The 25,235-nt window shown below is 40.2% G+C and overlaps 1 protein-coding gene across 2 annotated transcripts in view; it reads left to right on the top strand.

The window, feature by feature from the left end:
• Positions 1–25,235, top strand: part of Ttc28 (tetratricopeptide repeat domain 28) — a 412,775-nt gene that overhangs the window by 7,013 nt on the left and 380,527 nt on the right. For both annotated transcript variants that reach the window (XM_055605846.1, XM_055605848.1), the window contains exon 2: positions 4,886–5,164. In XM_055605846.1, the coding sequence (XP_055461821.1) occupies positions 4,886–5,164 (279 nt within the window). The remainder of the gene's footprint in view (positions 1–4,885; positions 5,165–25,235) is intronic.

A 25,235-nucleotide genomic window follows, 5' to 3' on the forward strand; every position in this document is an offset into this window, starting at 1 on the left:
CTTCCTTCCTTCCTTCCTTCCTTCCTTCCTTCCTTCCTTCCTTCCTTTCTTTCTTTCTTTCTTTCTTTCTTTCTTTCTTTCTTTCTGTCTTTCTCTCTTTTTCTCTCATCAATCACTTTACATCCTGATTCTAGCCTCCTCCTTCCTCTCCTCCCAGTCTCATCCTCATGTCCCTTCCCCTCATCTCCTCCTCCTTCTCAGAGAAGGAGAGGCCTCTAAGGGCTACCAACCCACCCTGGCATCTCAAGTCGCAGCAGAACTAAATGTATCATCTCCCAATGAGGCCTGACAAGTCAGCCCAGCTAGGGGCAAGGGATCTAAAGGTAGGCGACAGAGTCAGAGACAGCTCCTACTCACATTGTTAGGGGATCCACATAATGACTAGCTGCACATCTACCACATATGTGTAGGTGGTCTAGATCCAGCCCATTCATGTTCTTTGGTTGTTGGTTCAGTCTCTGTGAGTCCCCGTAGGCCCAGGTTAGTTTACTCTGTAGGTCTTTTTGTGGTCTCCTTGATCCCTCTGGCTCTCTCTGTTCTCTTACTCTTTCACAAACCTTCCCAAGCTTGGTCTATTGTTTACTTGTGATCTCTGCATCTCTTTCCATCAGCTGCCAGATGAAGCCTCTCAGAAGACAGTGTGCTAGGCTCCTGTCGGCAAGCATAGCAGAGTATCATTAATAGTGTCGGGTTGGTTCTCTCCCATGGGGTGGGTCTCAAGTCAGTTTGCCATTCCCTCAGTCTGTGCTCGATCTTTATCCCTACACTTCTTGAAGGCAAGACACATTTTGGGTGGCAGGTTTTATGGGTGGGTTGTTGTCCCCCTCCTTCCAGTGGAAGTCCTACCTGGCTACAGGAGGTGGTGACTGCAGGCTTCTTAACCCTTGCTGCTAGGAGTCTCAGCTAGGATCACCCTCACAGACAGCCAGGAGCCTCTCCTGTCCCAGAGATGCCCCCACCAATTACCATTCTTTCTCCTGGTCCTCCCCCAACCTGCACTCTCCCCACACATGATTCCCACCCCACATTTATTGTTTTACACAAGGCATATTGATTCTCCAGCCCTATGCTATGACTTATTTTGAAAGAATCTTGATCATCTGTCTCTTCCACAAAATGTTATGGTGTATTACTGTATTGATACATCATGCTGATTGAATCAAGTGAACAGAAAGTAGTGACATAGAAGAAACTCAAAGCAATAGAATTGCTGTTACAAAGGATTTGTTAATAGATTGTTTTAGGAGACATTGAACCACACAAAGTAGAATTTAGCTAAGGAGGTGCTGTCTCCCAAAATATCCTAAAGATAAGTTGCCAGGCCTGTTAGAAATTAGCAAATTTACAATGCTAGGATGTTAAATGTTTGTTTACCAAGACTTAGCAGCCGATAGATTTGTCCCCAAAGAACATGCCTCTGACATGCTCAAGGGGCAGTACAGGGCCACAGCCAATGTTAATTCCTGGCCTGCCATTAAGCCCCCAGTTCTCTTCTGGAGAAAAGCATAATTCTGCCAGATGGACAGGATGACCAGGTATATATAACTTAGTAAAAATTTCTGTTTGAGGCCAACTTATTTGGGCATTATCTCCAGTTGTCCTGGCTATTTTTAATAAAGAGCTTTTCCTTAGTCTCTAAGTGTGTGGAGAGATTTCTCACTGGGAGGCATATTATTTCAATTGAAGTAGAAGTCATTTTAGACTCATTGGTAATGCACATGTACCTCAGAGGTGTGGCTTGAATAAGTAAACTCCCCATAGGCTAATAGATTTGAATGCTTGGTCCCCAGGGAGTAGCACTATTAGGAGGTGTGGCCTTATTAAAGTAGGGATGGCCTTGTGGGAGGAAGTGTGTCACTGGGGTGGCCAGTGTCCCTCCCTGCTCCCTTCTGATCTGGATGTAGAACAACTCCTCCTCCAGCATCATGTCTGCCTGTGTGCTCCCATGCTTTCTGCCTTGATGAGGGTGGACTGAACCTCTGAAACTGTAAGCTAACTCTAAATATTTTCCTTTTATTTATTTATTTTTTCAAGACAGGGTTTCTCTGTGTAGTCTTGGCAGGGTTTCTCTCTGTAGACCAGGCTGGCCTCGAACTCAAAAAGATCCTCCTGCCTCTGCCTCCTAAGTGCAGGGATTAAAGGCATTCACCACCACCACTCAGCCCAAGTTGCCATGGTCATAGTGTCTCTTCACTTGCTAAGACAAGAGGATAGGAAATAAATATAACTAAAATTCAAATGCCTTCTACCTCAGTGAAAATTTTAGGAGTCCAGAGGTGTGGAATTCCTTCTAAGGTGAAGGATGAGTTGTTGCACCTTATCATACCTACACTCATGGAAAAAGCACAGTGTGTTTTGGGGCTGTTTGGATACTAGAGAGAGCACGTTTCTCATCTGTGGTGTTAGCCATACATCAAGTGCCTCAGAAAACTTCCAGCTTTGGATGGAACAGGAGGAGCCTCTTCAATGGGTCCAGGCTGCTGTATAGGTTGTTCTACCATGTGAAGTAGGAATTCTCATTATGAACTAGGAATTATCTGACTCAACAAGCCATTATCAAATGATCATAGTATCATGTGTCATTAGGCTTAAATACATTCCAAGGGCACAAGCAAGTTACAAGAAGATAGCCAAATGGTCCAGTTACAATGCCTTCTGCTTATAAGAATGCAGCATGGCCTCATGAGGTGTGCTATATGATCAGTTAACTGTTAGAGAGAAGACAAAGGCCTCTTTTACTATTGATTGGTTCTGCACTGTTTTTAGTCACTTTTTGATTCCTGTAACAAATCACTATATCTATGGTAATTTATAAAAAGACAGCATTTAATTTGGGGCTCATGGTTACAGAAACACAAACTCATAGACTCATAAGTAGAGTCCATGATCTCCATAGTGGGGTACATGGCAGCAGTTAGGTAGGCATGGCACTGGAGTGGTAGCTGAGGGCTTACATTGGATCCAGAAGCATGAGGTAGAGAGAGAGCTTACTGGGAATAGAATGGGCTTTTGAAACCTCAAGGCCCACCTCCTCCAACAAAGCCACTCCTCCTAATCCTTCCCAAACAGTTTGACCAGCTTGGGACCCAACATTTAAACATGAACCTATGGAAGCTGTTCTCCTTCAAGCCACCACATACACACTGCAGACATCACGTGGAAGTAGACAGGTGCAGCATTACAGCCCCTTTCTGGAAAAACCCTGAAAGACTGCCAAGGAGGGACAGCTTTACAATGGGCAGAATTTTGGGCAGTCCACATAGTTGTACATTCTGCTTGGAAGGAGAAATGGCCAGGGACTTGCTAAAGAGCATGAGTGGAATTTGGTTAGAAAGACTTTAGCGGAAGAAGTATGTGTCTAGATCTCTCCAGGTGGACAATGGATGTGAAGATATAAGTGCTGATTGAAATGTGACTGCAGCAGAGGAGGAGTTCAGTAATCAAGCAGATAGGATGACTTTCACGGCTGTCCTTGTCATTGCCCAGTGGGTCTGTAAACAAAGTGGCCATGATGGCAGTGATGAAGCTCATAGATGGGGTCAACAACATGGACTCAACCTGGCTACAGCTGTTGCTGATTGCCAGCTCTGCCAGCAGCAGAGCCAACATTGGGTCCCAGATATGGCACCATTCCTAGGGATGAATAGCCAGCAATTTGTGGCAGGTTAATTGCACTTAAACACTTCCTTTCTGGAAAGGAAGAAGTAAGTTTGTCCCTGTTTTCAGATGTTTATTTTTATGACTTTAACAATTTCACTAAAAGATGTTTTGACCTTATGGATCAGTTCATTCAGGAGGTATTCTGCCTCAGAAAAGAAACAGGGAAAAAGAATGAAGGAAAGAAAGAATGACCTAGTCTAAGCCTATCCTTGCCAAGGAAGTAAAAGAACTCTCTAGGGAAAATTGTAAGCAGTAAAGAAAGAAATTGAGGAAGGCATTGTAAGATTTAGAATCTTTTCATTGTCATGATGGGCAGAGTTAATATTGTCAAAATAGCAGTGTCAACTGCATCCATTACTTTTCTGTGGAAAAACACTGTGACCAAGGAAATTTACAGAAAGTTTATTTTGGCTTATTGTTCCAAAGGAATAAGAGTTCATCACTCAGGGCAGGGGTAGCAGCAGCTATGTGACTGAAGCAGGATGCTGAGAGCTTTTGTCTTGAACCACAAACACAAAGTGGAGGAAGAGAGGGCGCTTGGAATGACCTGAGACTTTGAAACTTCAAAGTTGGCCGTAGTGATGTACTTCTCCAGGAAAGCTGTACCTCCTAGATGTTGCCAAATAGTGCAACCACCAGGGACAAAGTGTCCAAATACATGAACCAATGGGGACGCTCTCACTACAACCTCCATTCTATTCCTTGGTCCTCATAGGTTCCTAGTCATCTCATACCACAAAATGCATTTAGTTCAAAGTTCCATAGTTTTTCAGTCTCAACACTGTTTAAAGTAACATGTCTTCTGCGTCTCAGTGCAATCTCTTGACTGTAAACTTCTATAAAACAAGAATAGCACATACTTCCAAAATGTGATAGCCTGATGGGTATGGTGGCACATGCCTTTAATCCAGAGTGTGAAGATTACTGGTGGCCACCACACCTGCCACAGTTTTTACATGGGTTTTTAGGATTTAAACTCCATCTCATACTTCCAGGGCAGAAGTGTTATCCACTCCCCAACCTGTATGTGTCTATTTCCAAGGAAAGCTTATTGTTTAGAAGGACAAAAGTCAACTGAGAGAAGCAGGCATGCCTAGCCCAGATTCAGAAAGAGACCTTGCCTCCATGAATTAAGTGGAGAGAGATCAAGCCTCCTTGACATTAACCTCAGGTCCCAGGTATCTGTGTGGACTGTTTGAACTTATAACAATTCCTTTGTTTGTAGATTCCTCTCTTTGGTGCTAAGACTATTGTCCAGAGAAGTCCTGATGAACCAGCATTGAGCAAAGCTGAGTTTGTTGAGAAAGTTCGTCAGAGTAACCAGGCCTGTCATGATGGAGACTTCCACACAGCTATTGTTTTGTATAATGAAGCCCTGGCAGTTGACCCTCAGAACTGCATTTTATATAGCAACAGATCTGCAGCCTACATGAAAACCCAGCAATACCACAAGGCACTGGATGATGCCATCAAAGCCCGACTCCTCAATCCCAAATGGCCAAAGGTAGCAGTTTTATTTACTTTCACAGAAGTGTCTATTTTGATTTATTTTAGAATAACATTAACTTAGTATAGATGCTCATTCATAGAATTAGTACCTCAGCAAAACCTAGAGCAACTGAAAACCAGCACCGTCTTCCTTTCGGTGGCTCTGTAAGTGCTTTCTGTCCACGTCTCATTCTTTTCTGGCTTGTAGGTGTTGGTTTATCCTCTCAACCAACCTCTTAACAGGTCATGGAATCCATTCATGTTCTAGATATGGTGTAGTAACTGTATTTATCTTTTTCAATTTAAAATTAACTAATTTAGCCAAGTAGTGGTGGCGCACACCTTTAGTCCTAGCACTCTGGAGGCAGAGGCAGGCAGATCTCTGTGAGCTCAAGGCCATCTTGGTCTACAGTATGAATTCCAGGACAGCCAAGGCTGCCTAGAGAAACCCTGTCTGGAAAAAAACAAATTAAGCCAGGTAGCGCATGCCTTTAATCTCGGCATCCGGGGAAGCAGAGGCTGGTGGAACTCTTATGAGTTTGAGGCCACCCTGGTCTTCAAAGTGAGTCCAGGACAGCCAAGGATAGAGAAACCCTCTCTGGAAAAAAACAAAAACAAAACCCAAAACCAAACCAAAACAAACAACCCCTCCCAACTCCCTAACTTTATTTCTTTAAGTATTTGCTTAGTTTAAGGATGATGTTTAGGCAGGGAAAACTTACCTAAAAGAAAATCATAACTAATTTTGAACACTGCCTGCTGCAGGTTGTTGATTTTGTTTTGATACCATAATGTACCATAATGATACTATTACATTATGATATATATATATACATATATGTGTATATTATATGTATCATATATACATATATTTGTATATATCGTAATACACACACATACATACATACATACATACACACACACACACACACACACACACACACACACACACATATATCCTAAGTTGAAAATAACTTAAGTGAAAAGTAAATAAGCTGGGTATGGTGGTATATACACCACCTAGTTTGGTGGGAGGATCATGAGCTTTAATCAGGCCCTTGCTTTAATTAAAACATAACATGTATTCAAAACACATAACCTACCAAATATAGTTTAGTCTACCTTTAATATGCTCAGTGCACTCAGGCTGGCAGTTAGACCAACACAAGCTGGGTATGGTGTTCATGCTTGAAATTCTAGCACTGAAGAAGGAAGCGTTCAGGTCCGAGGCTAGCCTGGCCTTCGTAGAAAGTTCTCTTAGACAGCTTGGGCTGCATAACAAGCCTTGCGTTAAAAACAGACAGATGATGCCATTTCTGGATAGAGGTGGCAGGCATCACAGTGGAGAGTAAAGGCTGGGGCTTGCAGTACTAGGGGAGTATGAAGCCAGAGTTCAAGGGGAGGGGGCTGAGGTGTCTAGGTACACATATCATTCATTCACAGAGCGGAGAGGGAGCAGATGTTTTTAGCTGAACTCAGTACCAGACATTCCCACAAATTTCATTAAAAGTTGATCTGTGTGGAGCTGGAGAGATGGCTCAGTGGTTAAGAGCACTGACTGCTCTTTCAGCGGACCTGGGTTCAGTTCTCAGCAACCACATGGCAGCTCACAACTGTTTGTAACTCCAAGATCTGACATCCTCACACAGATAATACATTTAGTCAAAACACCACTGCACATAAAAATAAATATATTAAAAAAAGTTGAGCTGTGCAATTTGGAAGCTAACCTTTTTCTCAGATGGTTTGAAATCAAAGCAGCAAAATAGATATAAAAGGACAAAGCATCCAGAAAAGAAGATTGCTTGGAGTTGCCAGCTTGCGGTCTCCACCCAGCAAGAAACTGGGAATGTGCACATCTCCAAAAGTCAAGTGTCTCCTGCTTGATCCTGGCCACAGGACTCGGTGATGGGCACATCAGCATTTATGAGATGCTAAGACAGCTCCTATTTTTTAATTTTTCTGGGTATCTATATGTTGTGAGAGATCCGAGCTTCATAGTCATAAACAGTTTGATTTGGGTCTCTGTATTGGGATATAAGACTTACCGCAATGGCACACAGATTGAGGCATTATCAGGCCACCTGCAGAAGGTTTTCTACTACATGTTTCATGCTGTGCTGCCTAAAAGAAGCTGGCCTTTCTATGCATTATGTAATTTGCACATAATAATGTGATAAGCCAGCGGGCCACCAGTGCTATGTTGCCTTTTGGACTTCTTTCCTGATTCTGCCTTTCTATGTGCTTGTATTTTTGTAATTTTCATTGAATAACCTCTTTATATGAGCAGGGTAAGCAGTAATTCTGTTGTTATTGTTTGTGGTACTTGGAGCTGAACCTAACGCTTCACGCGTGCTAGGCAGGCACTCCACTGCTGCAGCACATCCACACTCCAAAGTCTGCCTTTTTATGTCTACGTGGATAGAGGAACTTCTGCTTTCTTTTCATGTCTCATGCATTCTTTATGTTATATGACAGTATTAGGAAATAGCTGCGTATGTAGCACTGTATCAGCTACTCCTTGATTATAAGCAGTTTATACATTTTTATCTGGGTATGGTAGCACACGACTGACTTTCAGAGAGCTCTGACAGGAGGGTGAGTATGAACTCAGCCTAGGTAATATAGAAAATTTCTGTAAAATATACAAAACTGCATAAGAACAAACTGTAGTGCATTTGGAATTTCTGTTTAGACAGTATCTGTATCTGTGGCACTGTTCACAATGTCCAAATTGTGTTTTCAGTATCTTATATTTTCTTCCTGGTTAAACCTTATGAGATCAACATGGTGGATGTTTCTCTCCATGTTGCACAGATAATGAAAACTGAGACCAGGAGGGACTGTGCTTTAGCGACATGAATTGGTATGTGTGAAAGTTCTTTGTAAAACAGACTGAAAGAATTTTGTGTTTTTGTACATTAGGCTGTTGTTAAACTTAGTCTTATTTTAAGTCCATTATTCTTCATTCCTGTGTTATATAATTTTTCATATAAGTAGATCTTATTTGTTGTCATATTGTTGGTAATAACTGTAATTTTGTTGGTATTCATAGAAAATTGGAAATAGTGCAGTGTATTTTACGGTATATTTTCTGGTCAGGTCTATGTTTCTGCCTAAATATTGAAGATAAGGCTTATCCCTTTTCACCAATCACATCTTAGGTTAGGAAACAATGATGCAGTTGTGTTTAGCCAACAAACTAAAATACAAGCTCAAGTATAACTTTTAGGGATTTGAGTATTTTTATAGCAATATGCTATAAGCCAAGTAAGTAGTGAATGGGATAGAAAGAATGATGGTTACCAGGGTGTGAGAGAATGAGGAGAAAATAATGTGTTGTTTAATAGGTTTTATTTCATAAGATGAATAATTCTAGGATTGTACAACAGCATGAACACAAGACTACAGAACCTAACATTTGAAACTGTCAACGATGGTGAGTCTTGTATTACCATGTTTTTATGACAAAACCAACTTCAAAAGGTATAAAAAATACATTCAGTTTACCAAATGTTCAGTACCTGCTACCTAGGAGGAGAAAATGATAATATTTAATTTTCATTGTGTATTAGTAAAATTTTCAGTGTTTATTAAAAGTATAACTGCATCTTAGCATTATGCTTGATACAAAAGCTGGATGATTCTGGAGCACAGATAATCATCTTGGGTGAAATATGACCCTTGCCTTACATTTTGCATTATTGCTCTATTTTGCTCAGTTAATATGGTGAGCAGTATTCCCATACAATGGTTTTTCATTCTGCTTTCCCTAAGAGGGAAAGATTTGTTATGTTTAATGATTCTTCCATGTTTTCATCCAGGAGCATCCCTTCCAGATGTCTGCATGGCACTCACTGTAAGCTACTTGGAGATAACGCAGCCTCTGCAGAGTTAGCCGTGATAAGTGATTAGCATAGAACCCTAGTGTAGGTGGCTGGGCCGTCCTCACTCTTCACCTGCCACTAAGATGCTAGTGGACACTGTTACTTTATCCTTTAATGTAAAAATAGAATTAAAAGTAAATTTTCACTATAAAGTAACTTATTAAAAAGGAAAATCTCTCCAGCTAATAGCCTAGGAGTTTTCTAAGTGCTAATATTGCTTTTACTACTATACACTAGGCATTTGCAGCAATTTAAACCAGCGAATATATGCTATATAGATTAATTTTTTAGTTTTTATCAGCATACATTAATTATGTGTAATAATAGATGTCATTATGACATTTATATACATATATATGATATAATTTGATTAGTCAACCTCATTAGTCCTTCTCCCACCAATCCCTTTTCTTTCCCAATTACTCCATTTACTTTCATGCCATTGTGTGTGAAACAGTGAATAAATTAGGGTTACCTACTGGAGTATGAGTAAAGTAACTTAGCAGTGGCTCTGTGACACTATGTTGATACTGTCTTCTCAGTAGTAATGCACCTCATCCCGAGGAGACCGTAGAGCAAGAAGGCTGCGTGGGTATGCTGAACGGGAATTCCAGTCTGCCAACAGCTGCATGCTTGACCTAATGTGACTGTTCTTATTCATCAGATGCAGCTCTCCCTCTCCGTTAGCATTACATTGTGTTGTGTCTGATACTTTCCTCTTTCAGTACTTGCAGTATACGGGTATGCAGGGATTGTTATATGCACAAAAATACTTAATTTGACTTATTATATATGGTACGCCATACTATAGATTTTTTTCCTTAGGATTTTGGGTGCGGGTAGATTACAGTTTTTATAGATTGAACCCTCCTTTAAATTGAGGCTGGGGATGTGCTCAACTTATAGACTTCAGGCCCCTGGTACCACATACATTTTGCCTGGTGCACAGGCCACCAATCCCAGGGCATAGGCGGTAAAAGGAGGAAGGTCAGAGATGTGCGGTCATTCTTGGCTGCATAGCAAGTTGGAGGCTGGTGTAGTACACATAAGACCCTGCCTCAGAAGAAAAGGGGGAAAGAAAGACAAGGAGTTATCATAAAAGGCATTATTACAAAGAAAGTCATCTCATTTTGCTTTCTTAAACAAGAGTGAGCCCTGGAGAGGAGGCAGGGACAGAGACTCCTGTTACCTGTAAACTGTGGGTGAAGAAGGAACGAATCATGTTGAAGGGCGAATCATGTTGAAGGGCGAATCATGTTGAAGGGCATAAAATGGAACATTGCTGGCAATTTTGTTTCTTGCCTCAGACAATTTCAGATAAAAAGCACGTTGTTTACTTTTATTAAAGGGAAAGACAACTTACTGAGAAATAGTTTCTTGGGGCTTTAGCCTTTTGATAACCCCCAGATTTGATATTAGAAAATCTGTTTTTGGCTTAATTATTTTTACAGATATGAATGTGATTTAAGATATTTTATTTTAAATTTATGTGTACATATATGTATCTGTGCACATGGGTGGGGGTAGCCATGAGGACCAGAGGCATCTGATCATTTGGAGCTAGAGTTAGACAATTTTACCTAATATGGGTGCTGGGACTTGAACTTGGGAACACTAGGAGCAGTGTATCCTCTTAGTCACTGAACCATCTCTCCAGTCCCCGGTATAAAACTATTGCCAAGCAGAAGGAGGCAGTCTTTTTTTCATTTTTTTTTTTTTTTTTTTTTTTTTTTTTTGTGAATAGCTTGTCTTGGTTAGGGTTTGTGTTGCTGTGATGAAAGCACATGATCAAAAGCAACTTGGGGAAGAAAGAGTTTATTTTGCTTATGTTTCCGCATCACAGTTTGTCATGGAAGGAAGCCGGGAACTCAGGAACTGAGTCATGGAGGAGTGCTGCTTACTGGCTTGCTCAGCCTCCTTTATTATAGTATCCAGGACCATCCACCCAGGGATGACACAGAGCTAGTGAGCTGGGTCCTCACCCATCAATCATCAGTCAAGAAAATGGGTCTTGGGGGGAGGGTGGGGCCGGGAGGGGAGGAGGGAGGGACTTATGGGGGGGATACAAAATGAATAAAGTGTAATTAATAAAAGTTAAAAAAAAAAAAAAGGAAAATGGGTCTTAGTTTTGCCCACAGGCTAATCTGGTGGGACCTTGTCAGTTGAAGTTTTCTCTTTCTAAAGGAATTTAGCTTGTATCAGGTGGACATAAAACATGGCCATCTGTATCTTCAGATTTTTCTAAGTTAGTCAGGCATGCTCAATTTTTTCTTGATCTAAGTTTTTTGTTTTGTTTTTGTTTGTTTTGTCTTGATACAGGTTTTCTCTGTGTATCCTTAGTCCAGGACAGCCTTGAACTCATAGAGATCCACCTGCCTCTGCCTCCATGAGTGTTGGGATTACAGGCATGCACCACTGCACCCGGCTTTGTTGTGGGTGTTTTTTTTTTTTTTCTGGGTAAGTTATTAATGCTACGTTTTAAAATTTCTGGACATTAATGTTTGAAGTTCTTAAGCTTGCACAAGCTAAGTTCATAACAAAAGAAACAGCTGTAAAATGCAGAAAAATAGAGATTTCACAAGGAATATTGGGTAGTTAATATAACTCTTTAGTTCATCGTTTAGTAAAAGTATTGTTTTCCTTAGTGCTGTATTCTGTGTTTACCTTCTGTTGTGTTACACAACTAATTTTGGTCAAGAGACATGTGTTACATTTGTCACCTATTTTTTATCCTGCATTTAAAATAACTTAGCAATTTACTGTCCCAGAAATTTGAACTGTTGTAAAACTATACACATTTGTAACTTTTATTATTATATACAAATGTTATATACATTTCTTACTTTTATTATTTATGTGAAAATTTGTTTATCTTTTATTCTTGTAGAAGTAAAAATGAATCATAAGTTGTGACTATACTTACTTTGTTTTTTTTCCTGATGTCCGTTTAAAAAGTGATTTTGTAAATGAAAAGAATTTTGAAATGCTGTGCAGGAAGAAAGGGAGGAGACATGATTACAATATGAGGGTGGATAAAAGACCAGGCATTGCCATCACTAGGCAACAGGCCGTGAGAAATGTAGCATTTCTCATTTGTGTTCTCATGTAACCACCATGGAGACTGAACTGGGCTTTCTTTTTAATCGAGTCCAGCTGTTGATCTAGGAACACACTTTCCTTGGGGTATTAGGAATGTGTTGCCTTCTTTGCCATAGTGTCTTAAACTGCTGCTTACATACTACCTGAAATGTACTGGTGGACTTAGACCCTAAAACTTCAGAACAAAGAATGTGGCTTGACAGCATTAAGGTTTAAATTTTTTTTAAATAAATAGAACTCTTGATTTTAGTTTGATGAGCAGGAACTTTCTAACCCTTTATTTACAGTCTGTTTTTAATTTGGAAAAAAGATGTGGCACAGTTTTCAGACATAAAACTGTTTAATGTTTGTTTGTTTTGTTTTTTTTTTTTTAGATTTTTCTTATTCTCTAGTCATATTATCCTCTCATTATCTAGTCATATTATTTTATGGATTTCAGGGCTTTTTTCATTTGCACACTTATAGTTACTACTTTGATATTAATTCTATTTTTACTTTTTTTAATCTCTTTTTAACACTATATTTTATTTCCCTTTCTTTGGAAGATCTCCTACTCCCCGTGGTCCCTAGCTGTCTAACTTTTGTGGTTATTTTGATTAAAAGACACCCCTCTAGAACTTAAAATCTAACATTCACTTATGAGATATTTACAGTGCAATATTTACCTTTGGGGTCTAGGTTTCCTCATCCAGAGTGATTGTTTCTAGCTATATCCACTTACCTGAAAATTTCATCATTCTTAACAACTGAATAATTCCACTGTGTAAATGGAATATTTCATTTTCCATTTTCATTGTCTGTTTATCAGTTGATGCACATTGTTCTAGTTAGGGTTTCTTTTGCTGTAACAAAACATCATGACCAAAAGCAAGTTGATGAGGAAAGGGTTTATTCAGCTCACATTTCCACGTCATAGTTCATCACTGAAGGAAGTCAGGACAGGAACTCAAGGAGGGCAGAAACTTGAAGGCAGGAGCTGATGCAGAGGCCATGTTGGGTGCTGCTTACTGGCTTGCTTCTCATGGCTTGCCCAGCCTGCTTTCTTATAGAACCCAGAGGCAGCAGCTCTGGGTTGTACCACCTGTAACGGGCTGGGCTTTCCCACGTCAGTCACTACTTAAGAAAATGCCTTATGGCTGGATGTTATAGAGACATTTTCTCAATTGATGGTCTGTTCTTTCAGATAACTCTACCTTGTGTCAAATTGACAGTAAATTAGCTAGCACACACATCTAGGCTGTTTCCAATTTCTGGGCCAAGAAAGAAAGTAAGAAGGGAATTTAATTTAATATTCTTTTAAAGAATTGAATGAAATGAAAATACAACATACCCAAATTTATGGGACACAATAAAGGCAATTTTAAAAGGCAAGTTCATAGCACTAAGTGCCTAAATAAAAATGTAAGGAAATACATGAAAGCTGTAGAAAAGAAGAAATGATACCCAAACCTAAGAAATAATCTTGGGGCTGAAATCAATGAAATGGACCAAACAAAAACCAATACAAAGTATTAGTGAAGTGAATAGTTTGTTTTTAGCGAAAACAAGATTATTTTTAGAGAAAACCTTTAACCAAATCAACCAAATGACATATAGAGAGGACCCAAATAAAGTTATAGATGAAAAGGCAGACATTGAGTTAATTCAGGGAGTCATAATGCCATATTTCAGAAATACGTATTGTCGCAAACTTGAAGACCTAAAAGAAATGGATGAGTTTTAAAAAAATATATGACCTACTGAAATTAAATCAAGATGAAATAAACAATTTAAATAAGTCCATAACTTCTATAGAAATAGAAGTGTTAATTAAAAATCTCTCAACCAAGAGCCGTGTGCTGCACACCTTTAACCTCAGCACTTGGGAGGCTGAGGCCGACAAATCAAGAACAAGGACGAGAACAACAACTTTTGACTCTCTGACCCTCCTGTTTGTGTCTCTCAATTGTCTGGCTCTTGTGGGGCTGGGGTTTAGTCCACCCATTCTGTGGCAGTGATTTGCTGCCAGAACTACATTGCTAGCTACCGTAATGTGTATATTCTAAACTCCTGGCATTTTAGCATTTTAATGCAGCCTTTGCAATACTTTTGGGATTGGAAATAAAGATTAAATCCAAAGACTTGAGTTATTTTCTCTGTATGGGTTACAACATATCAATTATTAAAAAAATAATTATAAGATTTGTTAAAGGAAAGCAAATAGATTGAGATAGAAATGACATAAAAATAAATAAATAAAATAATATTTAATGGAACTCATGACCAAATAAATCGAATATAATATTAAGGAAATCTGTTAAGAGAATAAAAGAGGTAGTACAGGATGACATGGTGCCTTAAGACAACCTAGGGAAATAGCAAGAAGGGGAGCCCTACAATAAGAAAGTCAGGGGGCTGTTGTTATCAGTTAATCCCACAGATTACCTCTTATTTGTTACAGAAGGAACAGTAAGTCAGACACTAATTCTAGGTTGAAGGTAATACACTTCTGTTTTCTTATTCCTCTGTCTGTGCTCTTTTTGCTGACTTTTTATTGTATAGTACATTAAAATGATATGTTAAATATTTATTCACATTTTAAAAAAGAATATGAAATACAGGGAAAGATTTATCAAAAATATTTCTGTTCTAGATTATTTAGGTACAACAAAATCCTAAACAGTGTTCATGTTACAGTAACGGGACAGATCATTTTGTCAGTCTCCCTGCACCCACACGAGGAAATGTGCTGTCCAGTGGCAAACAGGTACCAGCAGTTCCAGGCATGATGTCCAAATGGAAGAGGAGCCTTTCCCTTCCCTTCTCACCTTTAGGAAAATAGTTTTTTCCTCCTGAAATTATTGGTTTCTTCTAGGATTTCCACCCAGGTTTTGACAAAGGTGATGAGATTTGTGATTGAGGAGTCACCGCCACAGCAATGTATACAAAATGTTAGTGGTGGTTGTACTTATGTGGTTGGTAATGGATACACTTAAAACATCTTTCTTAGTGTTTAAAAGGATTAAGTACCTCACAAATACTATGTTTATCATTTAGAAAAAATGTTAATTTTGTTAGTTGGTATCTCCAACTTTTGAGACTATGACTGTGTATTTATCCTTTTTTATGCTCATTTGAGTTAAAGGGACCTTTTGTCACAAATTCAAAAAGATGTTTTGGTGGGCACTGAAAATGAAGGTATTTGGTCAAATTTACTTAAGTCTGATCTAGAAACAGCTTTGGCCTTCTGAAAGGTGAATTCAGTCACCATGTTTGCTTTGGGGTTCTTTATTCACTACGATGATCCGGGGTTGGGTTATATCATTTAGAGCAGCTACAAATTGTACTTAGTGAGTCTGAGTCAAGAGCATGATGAAGTGGGAGGAAAATCCAAATCACTTGATCAAGCTTTTTGCCTGTTAAGATAATATTTAGATAAAAAAAAATAGAAAAACTAGACATAGACTTATATGACATAAAATAATTCCAGAAGAAAACAATTGTATTAGATAATTAGAAATGAGTAATAGAAACCCGTAGTTTTCTTCCATTCTTGATAGAGTGATGACAGAGTTAAGAAGTTGTGATAATAGATATACTTGATTAGGTGATTTCGTCTTTAGCCAGTGCTTAAATGTTGGACCTGGTTTGGTATACTTTCATTTATTTATTTACTTATTTTACTAGAAATAGTTAATGCAGCTGGGTAGTGGTGGCACACACCTGTAATCCCAGCACTCAGGAGGCAGAAGCAGGGGCAGAGGGGCAGAGGGGCAGGGGAACAGGGGGGGGCAGGGAGGCAGGGAGATAGGAGGGACAGAGGCAGGGGGATTTCTGTGAGTCAGGAGCCAGCCTGGTTTACAGAGCAACCTCCAGGACAGCCAAGGCCACACAGAGAAACTCTGTCTCTAAAAAAAACAAACAAACAAACAAACAAACAAACAAAATTTAATGCTATATATATAGCTTTAGAATTATTTTATACAACATTTCCTTAACATGCCACAGCATTAAAATGCCCTTAGGAATAATACATTAGAGGATAGAGAGATGGTCAGGTGTAGTGACACAAATTTAATGCCAGCACCTGGGAGGCAGAGGTAGATCGCTCTCTGTGAGCTCAAGACCAGCCTGGTCTATTATGTAATAGACCCTATCTTGAAAAGCAAAACACAAATAGAAAAGGAAAGAAAGAATGAAAAACAGCTAGAAGACAGCTTGAGGTGAGAAATTGATTCTTTTGGCCTCTGTGGGCAACTATACTGGCATGCATGTGTATGAATTACACATGAAAACAAGAGGATACTTGAGGTAGAGTGATGTGGGAGGGAGGAGAAAAAGGGAAGAAGAATGAACAAAACACGTATGTAAATTCTATAATTGAACCTGTTACACTGTCACAGGCCATAGCTGCTAGGGAAGCAGGTCGGTTAGCTACTGGTCTTCACCAATTCCTCTGTTCCTCCAGGTGCAATCCTCCAGTCACATCCTCACCTCTGTATCAGTATCACCTGTGGCATTCTCGCCACCATAGATCTTCCCTCCTAATCTTCTTCACCCCAGTAGTTGCTTTATAGTAGTCCCTAACTCAAGCACACCTCCCATGGGAGCCTACCAGTCACTCCTGCCAGGGAAGCAGGTAGGCTCTTGCAAATCTTTGCCTCTTCCTCCAAGTCCACTACCCTGCACCCCTATGTCCCATGCCCATATTTCTCAGTGGAGCACATGCTAGAGCCTCTCCTCCCAAGTGCATCTCTATTGGATCAAGCAGAACATTGTCACCCAAGTTACCTCCCCAACACTTTCATTTGTTCTAGCTCCAAACTAAGAAGGCACGCCTTGGGTACAACCTGGCCACTTTTGCAAGAAAAAAAAAAAAAAAAAGTAGATGATGTGCATATTTTGGCCAGTCCTTCCATTCCTCATAGGATAATGTCCCAGTCTAATTCCCAGCTCTCCAAAAATACACATTGCAAATTCCTTGACACCTCTCTGCCTCCGTCTGCAAGGGAGGCCACACCTTCCCTTTCTAACCACTGTTCTAAAAATAGTTGCATTATCATGGTCCAAAACTGTTGGAGTCATGCCTACAGACACCCACAGGCCATTCCTGCCAGGGAACAAGTAGGCTAATTAAGTTCCTCACCATTTGCTTCTTTACTTCAAGTCACACCCCAAATTACATCATCCTTTAAGGAGCAGAACACCCTGGCAGCGCCCCCTCTCCCTTATTTGTAGTTGATCCCACAGACATTTGCATCCTAACCTCAATACAGAGTGGCTTTTCTCAAGTCCACATACCAGCGAGACACTCCCTAGGAGTCAGTGCTACCAGGCAGTGCTTCAAGGGAAGATATTCACCTCTCCCTCCATTCCTCCAAACCCAGTGACCCACCTCTGCAGTAATTCCTTCTGCCCCCATCTCAGTGGACCCCAGAGAATATCCTAAGTCCTTCCAAATCAGCTTTCTTTTGCTAATTGCCATGCCCAAGCCCCCAGGTCCAGCAGACCTACCTCCAGGCAACCCACAGGCCTCTGCTGTAAGGAAGCAGGTAGACTAACTGTAGTTCTACATCTCTCCCTCCTTAAGTTCAAGTCCCATCCCCATCTGTGCAGCGGACACCATTGTCTTTAATTTTATTTTATGTAAATTAGTGTGTAGGTGTGAGATCCCTTGGAATTGGTATTACAGACAGTTGTGAGCTGCCGTGTGGGTGCTGGGAATTGAACCTAGGTCCTTTGGAAGAGCAGACAGTGCTCTTAACCGAGCCATCTCTCCAGCCCCCGGAACACCATTGTGAACTGCCTTAGCCCACCTCACCTCTAGTGGATACAGCAGATCTCCCCTTCTAACCTCCTCATCATACTAGTTGCTTTGTCCCTGCTTCCAACTCCAGCCAACTCCCCCACCCTATGCTACCCCCCCCGCCCTTGTGTGCCATCCCCCACCCTCTCCTGCCATCCTGTGCCCTTCCCCACCCTCCTCTGCCCCCTCCCACCTTGGAAACCTATAGGCTGCTGCTGTAGAAAGCAGGATGGCTAACGGCAATTCTCCAGGTCATTTGTATTCCTGCAAATCAAATGCATTACCTCTAGATTATAACACCAGCAGCAGACTCCCTTAGTCCTAGTTCTGTTGGATCCCATAGATCTTCCCCTGTCCCCATCCCTTCCCTTAGCAGTTACTTGTTCCAGGCAACAACTCCAGGAGCACACACGCTGTCATAAGTGGGTGTAGTTAAAAGAAGTGAAGGTGTTCACTTCTGCCTCCACTTACCAAGCCGAGTGAGCCAGGGAACACTGTAGGGAACCTCATCCCACCTCACCTCTAGTGGATACAGCAGGTCTCCCCTCCTAACATCCTTGCCATACTATTGCTTTATACAGCCCAGACTCCAGCAGACCCTTCTTGGGAACAAGAGTCCTGGTTGGCTCTACAGTCAAGGTCCTCTCTTACACTTCCTTAGTGCTAGTGCCCCAGACTCTGATGCCGTCGTGCCTTGTTGAAATTACTGTTTTTATAAAGATTAATTCTAACTGTGGTCTGCAAGCAGAATCAGATCTTTGGCTGGTTTTTGAGTAGTTTTTCTTGTTCTCTGGTGATACGATGTTGCTTGTAGACTGAGGCATGTTTGCTAAGGATTGGATTTCAAGCTGCTCAGTGTTTCCTGGGTTACTGGTTGTTCCTGTTTTTGTCAGTCTTTCTCAGCATGGTGGGGAGAGTGTAGTAGGATGAGACCGCAGTTTTATCAGTTGCACATTTCTGTGATCTGCATTAGGCTTTTCATTGGTTCTAGGGTTGCACAAATAAGTTTTGTAAGTAATTAAGCATTTAAAATGAAATATTTGGTTTTAGGCTCAGGCAAAGCAGATACCTTATTTATTAAGTAATAAAGATGAAGATGCTGGTAAAAAGTTTAATTTTATATCACCTTTTGTATGCTCTTCATAAGTATTGCAAATTTTCAATATTTCATATAGAGTAGATGGTGAATTTTGTTGTTATTTCTTGGCTTGCACAGCACCTCATTTAGAAACAGCTTCCTGCAGAGGAACAGACACTGACTATATAGATATTCAATTTTTTAACTCCATCACAGTTCTCGTGCCCTTTAAAATATTAATGACTTGATTGTATAATTCATACACATAATTCCATACATGAATTGCAGTGCTTGGTGTTGAATGAAATGCAGTTTATCTTTTTATTGCCTCACCTACTCTCTGGTGCCTGATTTTGTCTTTGATTGTCTGCTTCCCAGAGGCATTTTTTTTTTTTTTTGTTTGTGCATTTGAAGACTTTACCTGTACTCGTTAAAGTGTGTGTAACAGCATGAGTTCTTACCAAGGTGTATTTTTACATTCTCCTGTCCTGTGCCTTTTTGTTTTTCTACAGTTTAATTTTTTCATATGTTTATTGATAATCACCTGTCAATTGGCCACTTTATATTGAATATATAGGTACTTAGAAAAATGTGTATATATATATATATATATATATTTATTTATTGTGTGTGTGTGTGTATGTGTGTAAATGTGTGAACTTGTACTGTGGCTTCTATTTATTGTTTAATAGTGAATATTTATTTCCTTATAATTTTTGTATTTTCTTAGTCTGTTCTTTGTCTTTTGACTTTATTATGTAATTTTAAAAATACACCAGGTGTGGTGGTGCATACCTTTAATCCCAGCACTGGGAAGGCAGAAGCAGGTGGGTCTCTGTGAGTTCAAGGCCAGCCTGGTCTACTATGTCAGTTCCAGGACAGTAAAGGCTACACAGAGAAACCCTGCCTCAGAAAAAGCCAAAACAAACAAAACAAAACCCCCCAAAAAAACCATTGCATAGTTTCAATTAGATCTATTTTATTTATATTTATTATATATTTTTTTAGTATTTTAAATATTATTTGAAAGGACATCCACTGATCTATTCATTTTTATATTTAAGTGTTTGATCAAATTAGAATTAATTGTAGTCCAATCTCCCTAGCCCACCTGGGACACAGCTAGCAGACCCAGCAGAGGTGAACTGTACATTGGCTCCAATCACCATTTTCCACCATCCCAAGGAGGCCTGTGCCCCTCACAGCAACATTCAGATTAGAGACCCCTTGGCCTACTCCTCAACTGCCTGACCATGAGGGACCACCAGGCCTGCTATCACCAGAGAGAAGCAGATGGCTAGAGGTCAGCCTAAGAACACAAGCAACAAAACCTAGGGTTATATGACACTATCGGAAACCAACTGTTCTACCATAGCAAGCCCTGGAGATACTATCACACCTGATGCACAACAAAATGATCTTAAAGCTAAGGTTATGAAGATGATAGAGGCCTTAAAAGAGGAAAATAAATCCTTCGAAGAAATACAGGAAAATACAATCAAACAGGTGAGAGAACTGAAAAAATCCCTTAAAGAAATACAGGAAAATACAATAAAAAGGGAGAAGGAAGTGTTTAAGAATAAAAGTGTTTAAGACTTAAAAATAGAAATGAAATCAATACAGAAAACATAATTTGAGTTAATCCTGGAGATGGAAAACCTAGGGAAGAGAACAGGAACTATAGACACAAGCATCACCAACAGAATAGCAGAGATGGAAGGGAGAATTTTAGGTGTAGAAGATATGTTTCAAGAAATCAGTATATTAGTCAAAGAAAACGTTAAATCTAAAAAGTTCCTGACACAAAACATCCAAGAAATCTGGGATGCTATGAAAACACCAAACCTACGAATAATAGGAACAGAAGAAGACTCCCAGCTACAAGGCACAGAAAATATTTTCAGTAAAATTATAGAAGAAAACTTCCCCAACCTAAAGATAGAAATGCCTATAAACATACAAGAAGCTTACAGAACGCCAAATAGATTGGACCAGGAAAGAAAATCCTTCTGCCCCATAATAATCAAAACACTAAATGTTCAGAACAAATGAAGACTATTAAAAGGTACAAGGAAAAAAGGCCTAGTCACATATAAAGGCAGACCTATCAGAATTACACCCAATTTGTCACCAGAAACTCTAAAAGCCAGAAGGCTTGGGCAGATATCTTACAGACACTAAGAGACCACAGATGTCAGCCCCGATTACTATGCCCAGCAAAATTTTTAATCACCGTAGAGGAAGAAAACAAGACACTTCATGACAAAACAGTACATAACCACAAATCCAACTCTACAGAAGATAATAGAAGGAAAACTCCAATCCAAGGAGGCTGACTACACCCAGGACAACACAGGAAATAAATAACCCCACAGCCGCAAAATAAAAAGGAAACACATATACACACTCTACCACCATTGTGTAAATGTACCACAATTTCTGTATCCATTCCTTAGTTGAGGGATACCTGGGTTGTTTCCAGCTTCTGGCTATTACAAATAAAGCTGCTACAAACATGGTTGAGCAAATGTCCTTGTTGTATACTTGAGCATCTTTTGGATATATGCCCAGGAGTGGTATAGCTGGATTGTAAGGTAGCCCTATTCTTAATTGTCTGAGAAAGCACCAGATTGATTTCCAAAGTGGTTGTACAAGGTTACATTCCCACCAGCAATGGAGGAGTGTTCCCCTTTCTGCACATCCTCTCCAGCATGTGTTCTCACTTTAGTTTTTTTATTTTAGCCATTCTGATGGGTGTAAGGTGAAATCTGTACTCCTAAAGAAGCTAATCAAGGAGGACCTGGGGTAAGATGCTCAATCTTCATTCAGAAAGGCAAACAGGATGGACATTGGAAGAGGGAGAAAACAGGGAACAGGACAGGAGCCTACCACAGAGGACCTCTGATAGACTCTACCCAGCAGGGTATCAATGCAGATGCTGAGACTCATAGCCAAACTTTGGGCAGAGTGCAGGGAATCTTATGAAAGAAGGGGGAGATAGAAAGACGTGGAGGGGCTAGGAGCTCCACAAGGAGAGCAACAGAATCAGAAAATCTGGGCACAGGGGCCTTTTCTGAGACTGATTCTCCAAACAAGGACCATTCATGGAGATAACCTAGAACCCTTCTACAGATGTAGCCCATGGCAGCTCAGTATCCAAGTGGGTTCCCTAGTAATGGGAACAGGAACTGTCTCTGACATGAACTCAGTGGCTGGCTCTTTGATCACCTTCCCTTGAGGGGGTAGCAGCCTTACCAGGCCACAAAGACAATGCAGCCAGTCCTGATGAGACCTGATAAACTAGGGTCAGATGGAAGGGGAAGAGGACCTTCTGTATTAGTGGACTGGGGGAGGGACATAGGAGAAGAAGAAGAAGGGCGGGTGGGATTGGGAGGGGACAGGGACGAGGGAGGGGACTACAGCTGGGATACAAAGTGAATAAACTGTAATTAATAAAAAAATAAGTTAATTAAAAAAAAAGAAAGTTGACATCCACATACCATTTCCAGTTTCACTCTCTGCTTCATGCCTCAGGATGAGGATGTGAGTTCTTCAGCTGCTGTATCTGAAACTTGTCATGCCAAATCCTAGTGACCCCATACCTCTCTGGAAGTATAAGCCAAGTGAAACTATTGTAAAGGTTGCCTTAAACTTCGTGTTTTATCACAGCAATAGAAAAGGCACTAATAAACACCCGAAAAAATTAAAAAACAAAAACAAAAACAAAAAAAACAACCACTTCCTTGTACATGCCAGGAAATTGCTCTACTACTGAGCCACCTCCTCAGCACATGCTTTCTTATTCACAGTGTTTTGTTGTCTGGGCTACTAACTTGAGAATCAAGTTGCATAGCAGCATGCAGGTAGGCATTGTGTTGGAGCAGTAGCTGAAAGCTTACATCTTGATTTATCAGCATAATGTAAAGAGAAATAATAGAATGACATGGTGAGGTTTTTTGGAAACCTCATAGCCCACCATATTAGTACACCTCCTCCAACAAGGCCATTCCTCCTTATCAGTCCTAAACAATTCTACCAGCTGGTGACCAAGCATTCAAATATGTCTATTCTACGGGGTCTATTCTAACTCAAACCAATATACTTAGTTAAAACTTATCTTTATATTTTGTTGGCATTGTGTTACTTATGAAAAATAAGTTATAGATAAAAAATTGATACCTTAGTGTCATCGAGTCTTTCTGCTCAAAATAAGATAGGCAGTTATGTTTATTTTGTTCATTTCAGTAGTAATATTTCCATATCGATCTTGTACTTTTTTGATAACTGTATTCTTAGGTCACTTATCTTTGTTGATTTAATATTTGTTGATTTAATTTTTTCCTATTCATCTTCTAAATTTAAATGGTTATTGCTTATATGTTGAAAGTTCTTTGGCAGTTTATGGCTTTAAAAACAAAACATTCCATTGTAAAACTTATGTTTACTTTTAAAGCAATTGCTATTTATTATTCTGTCAAGATATTTATAAATTTATTTACTGATTTGTGCCTGTCTGTCTGTGTGTATACACACGCTCATGTGCATGTGAGTGCCTGAGGAGACCAGAAGAAGGAGTTGGATCCCTTCCAGCTGCAGTTTACAGGTGGTTGTGAGCCACTTTAAGTAGTGTGGTAGGACTGAGCTTGGGGCTTCTGCAAGAGCTTTAACTCCTGAGCCACCTCTTCAGCTTCTTTTTAAAGGATCTTCAGTTATGATTTGGATTAAGTTGATACACTCGAAGTTGTCATAATCCCTGAAATACACTCAGAATCCTACATCTCATTTCCAGGCTCCTGTAGACATCATTTGAGAATTTCAGAGTGCAGCAGTCATTTGAGCCGCAGTGGCATTTGGTTTTCTTGGCACTTCATTAACAACCACAGGGAACATTTTTATAAACTATGTCATTGCATGCCTTGTGTATTAGCATCTTGTATCTCTCATATCTGAGGGCCTAACCAGATCAGTTACAGAATTCAGGTTTTTAGGGATCTCTTTTTCTGAGACTGTTCCTTGTAGCTACTAGTTCCTGATCCAGTGAGCTGCCAGTTACTTAAACTGTTTTAAGTTTTGTATACAGAATTAATTATCAAGCGGCTATATAGGTTGTCTGTGTAAGCTTAAAACAACTTTCTAGGGTACTTCAGAGCTGAGAGGGGAAAGGAAAGATGGAGAGGAAGAGGAGGAGGAAAAAGAGGTGGAGAGAGAAAGTGAGAAAGGGCAGACTATTGGAAATCTTCCACAGATTTGTTCAGCTCTTCAGAATAGATGGAGATGTGATACATTGGATCCAAAGACATTTGTGGTGTGGCTGGAAGTGGTATTTGCTTGCAGAGTACAAAGCAGTTCTCGGGAAGGTTAGTGACCACAGTGTGATCAGGGGTACCTGGCATGCAGAGTCCTGGAGTATAGTGCTCGTCGTTGGTGTGGCTGTGGTGCTGAGAGGGGCACAGGAATGAGCAGAATGAGCTAAGTACCTGTCTGAGAAGGAGGCAGATTTTCAGCCTCCTTCCAGTGTTCATGGAGGTTACGGGAAGATTTAGCCTGGCTCAGCTGCAGTTGAGAGTTTACTAAGGTTCTGTGTGGTCACAGTACTTCACTAGTGCCAAAGTACCATAGTCTCCTCTATGTGATCCCCTCTGTTCAGCAGCCAGAGAGCTGCTTCATGTAATAGTCCTCCAGTGCCCTCTACTGAGAAAGCGCCATATCATGCTCATTGTAAGCAAGAATTCCATCTCATATGGAAACCAGATATCTGAAGGCTGATTTTGAAGCTATAAGGCAGTAAATTAATAATGGATATATCTATATCTATATTTTTATATCCATTATATATATATAACCATCCTCCTGCTCGCCAACCCTGGAAGACTGTAGCTTTCTTTTGGAGTCCGGCATGTCCTGTCCTGTAGAGAAGGGAGAGTCTCAGGAAGTCACACACATTTTTCTTACTAAGGGCTGGTTTCTTCTTTCAGGGCTTGGTTCCTTTTCTGTTTAATCTTGGTGATGGTTTACCTTCAGCTGGTTGGTTGTTTATGCTGTGCTCCAGGGTTATAAATTCTTATCTTTGAGAGTCTATAAATGCTTCTCTGCTGTGATTTTAAGTAGAACCTGTTTTGTTGTTGTTGATAGGGGTTTTGTGTGTGGTTTTTGTTTGTTCGATTGGTTTTTCCAGACAAGTTTTCTTTTCTTTCCTTCCTTCCTTCCTTCCTTCCTTCCTTCCTTCCTTCCTTCCTTC

Source organism: Psammomys obesus, unplaced genomic scaffold (genome assembly GCF_907164565.1).
Source record: "Psammomys obesus unplaced genomic scaffold, mPsaObe1.curated_primary_1811, whole genome shotgun sequence".
Classification (NCBI taxonomy): Eukaryota; Metazoa; Chordata; class Mammalia; order Rodentia; family Muridae; genus Psammomys; species Psammomys obesus.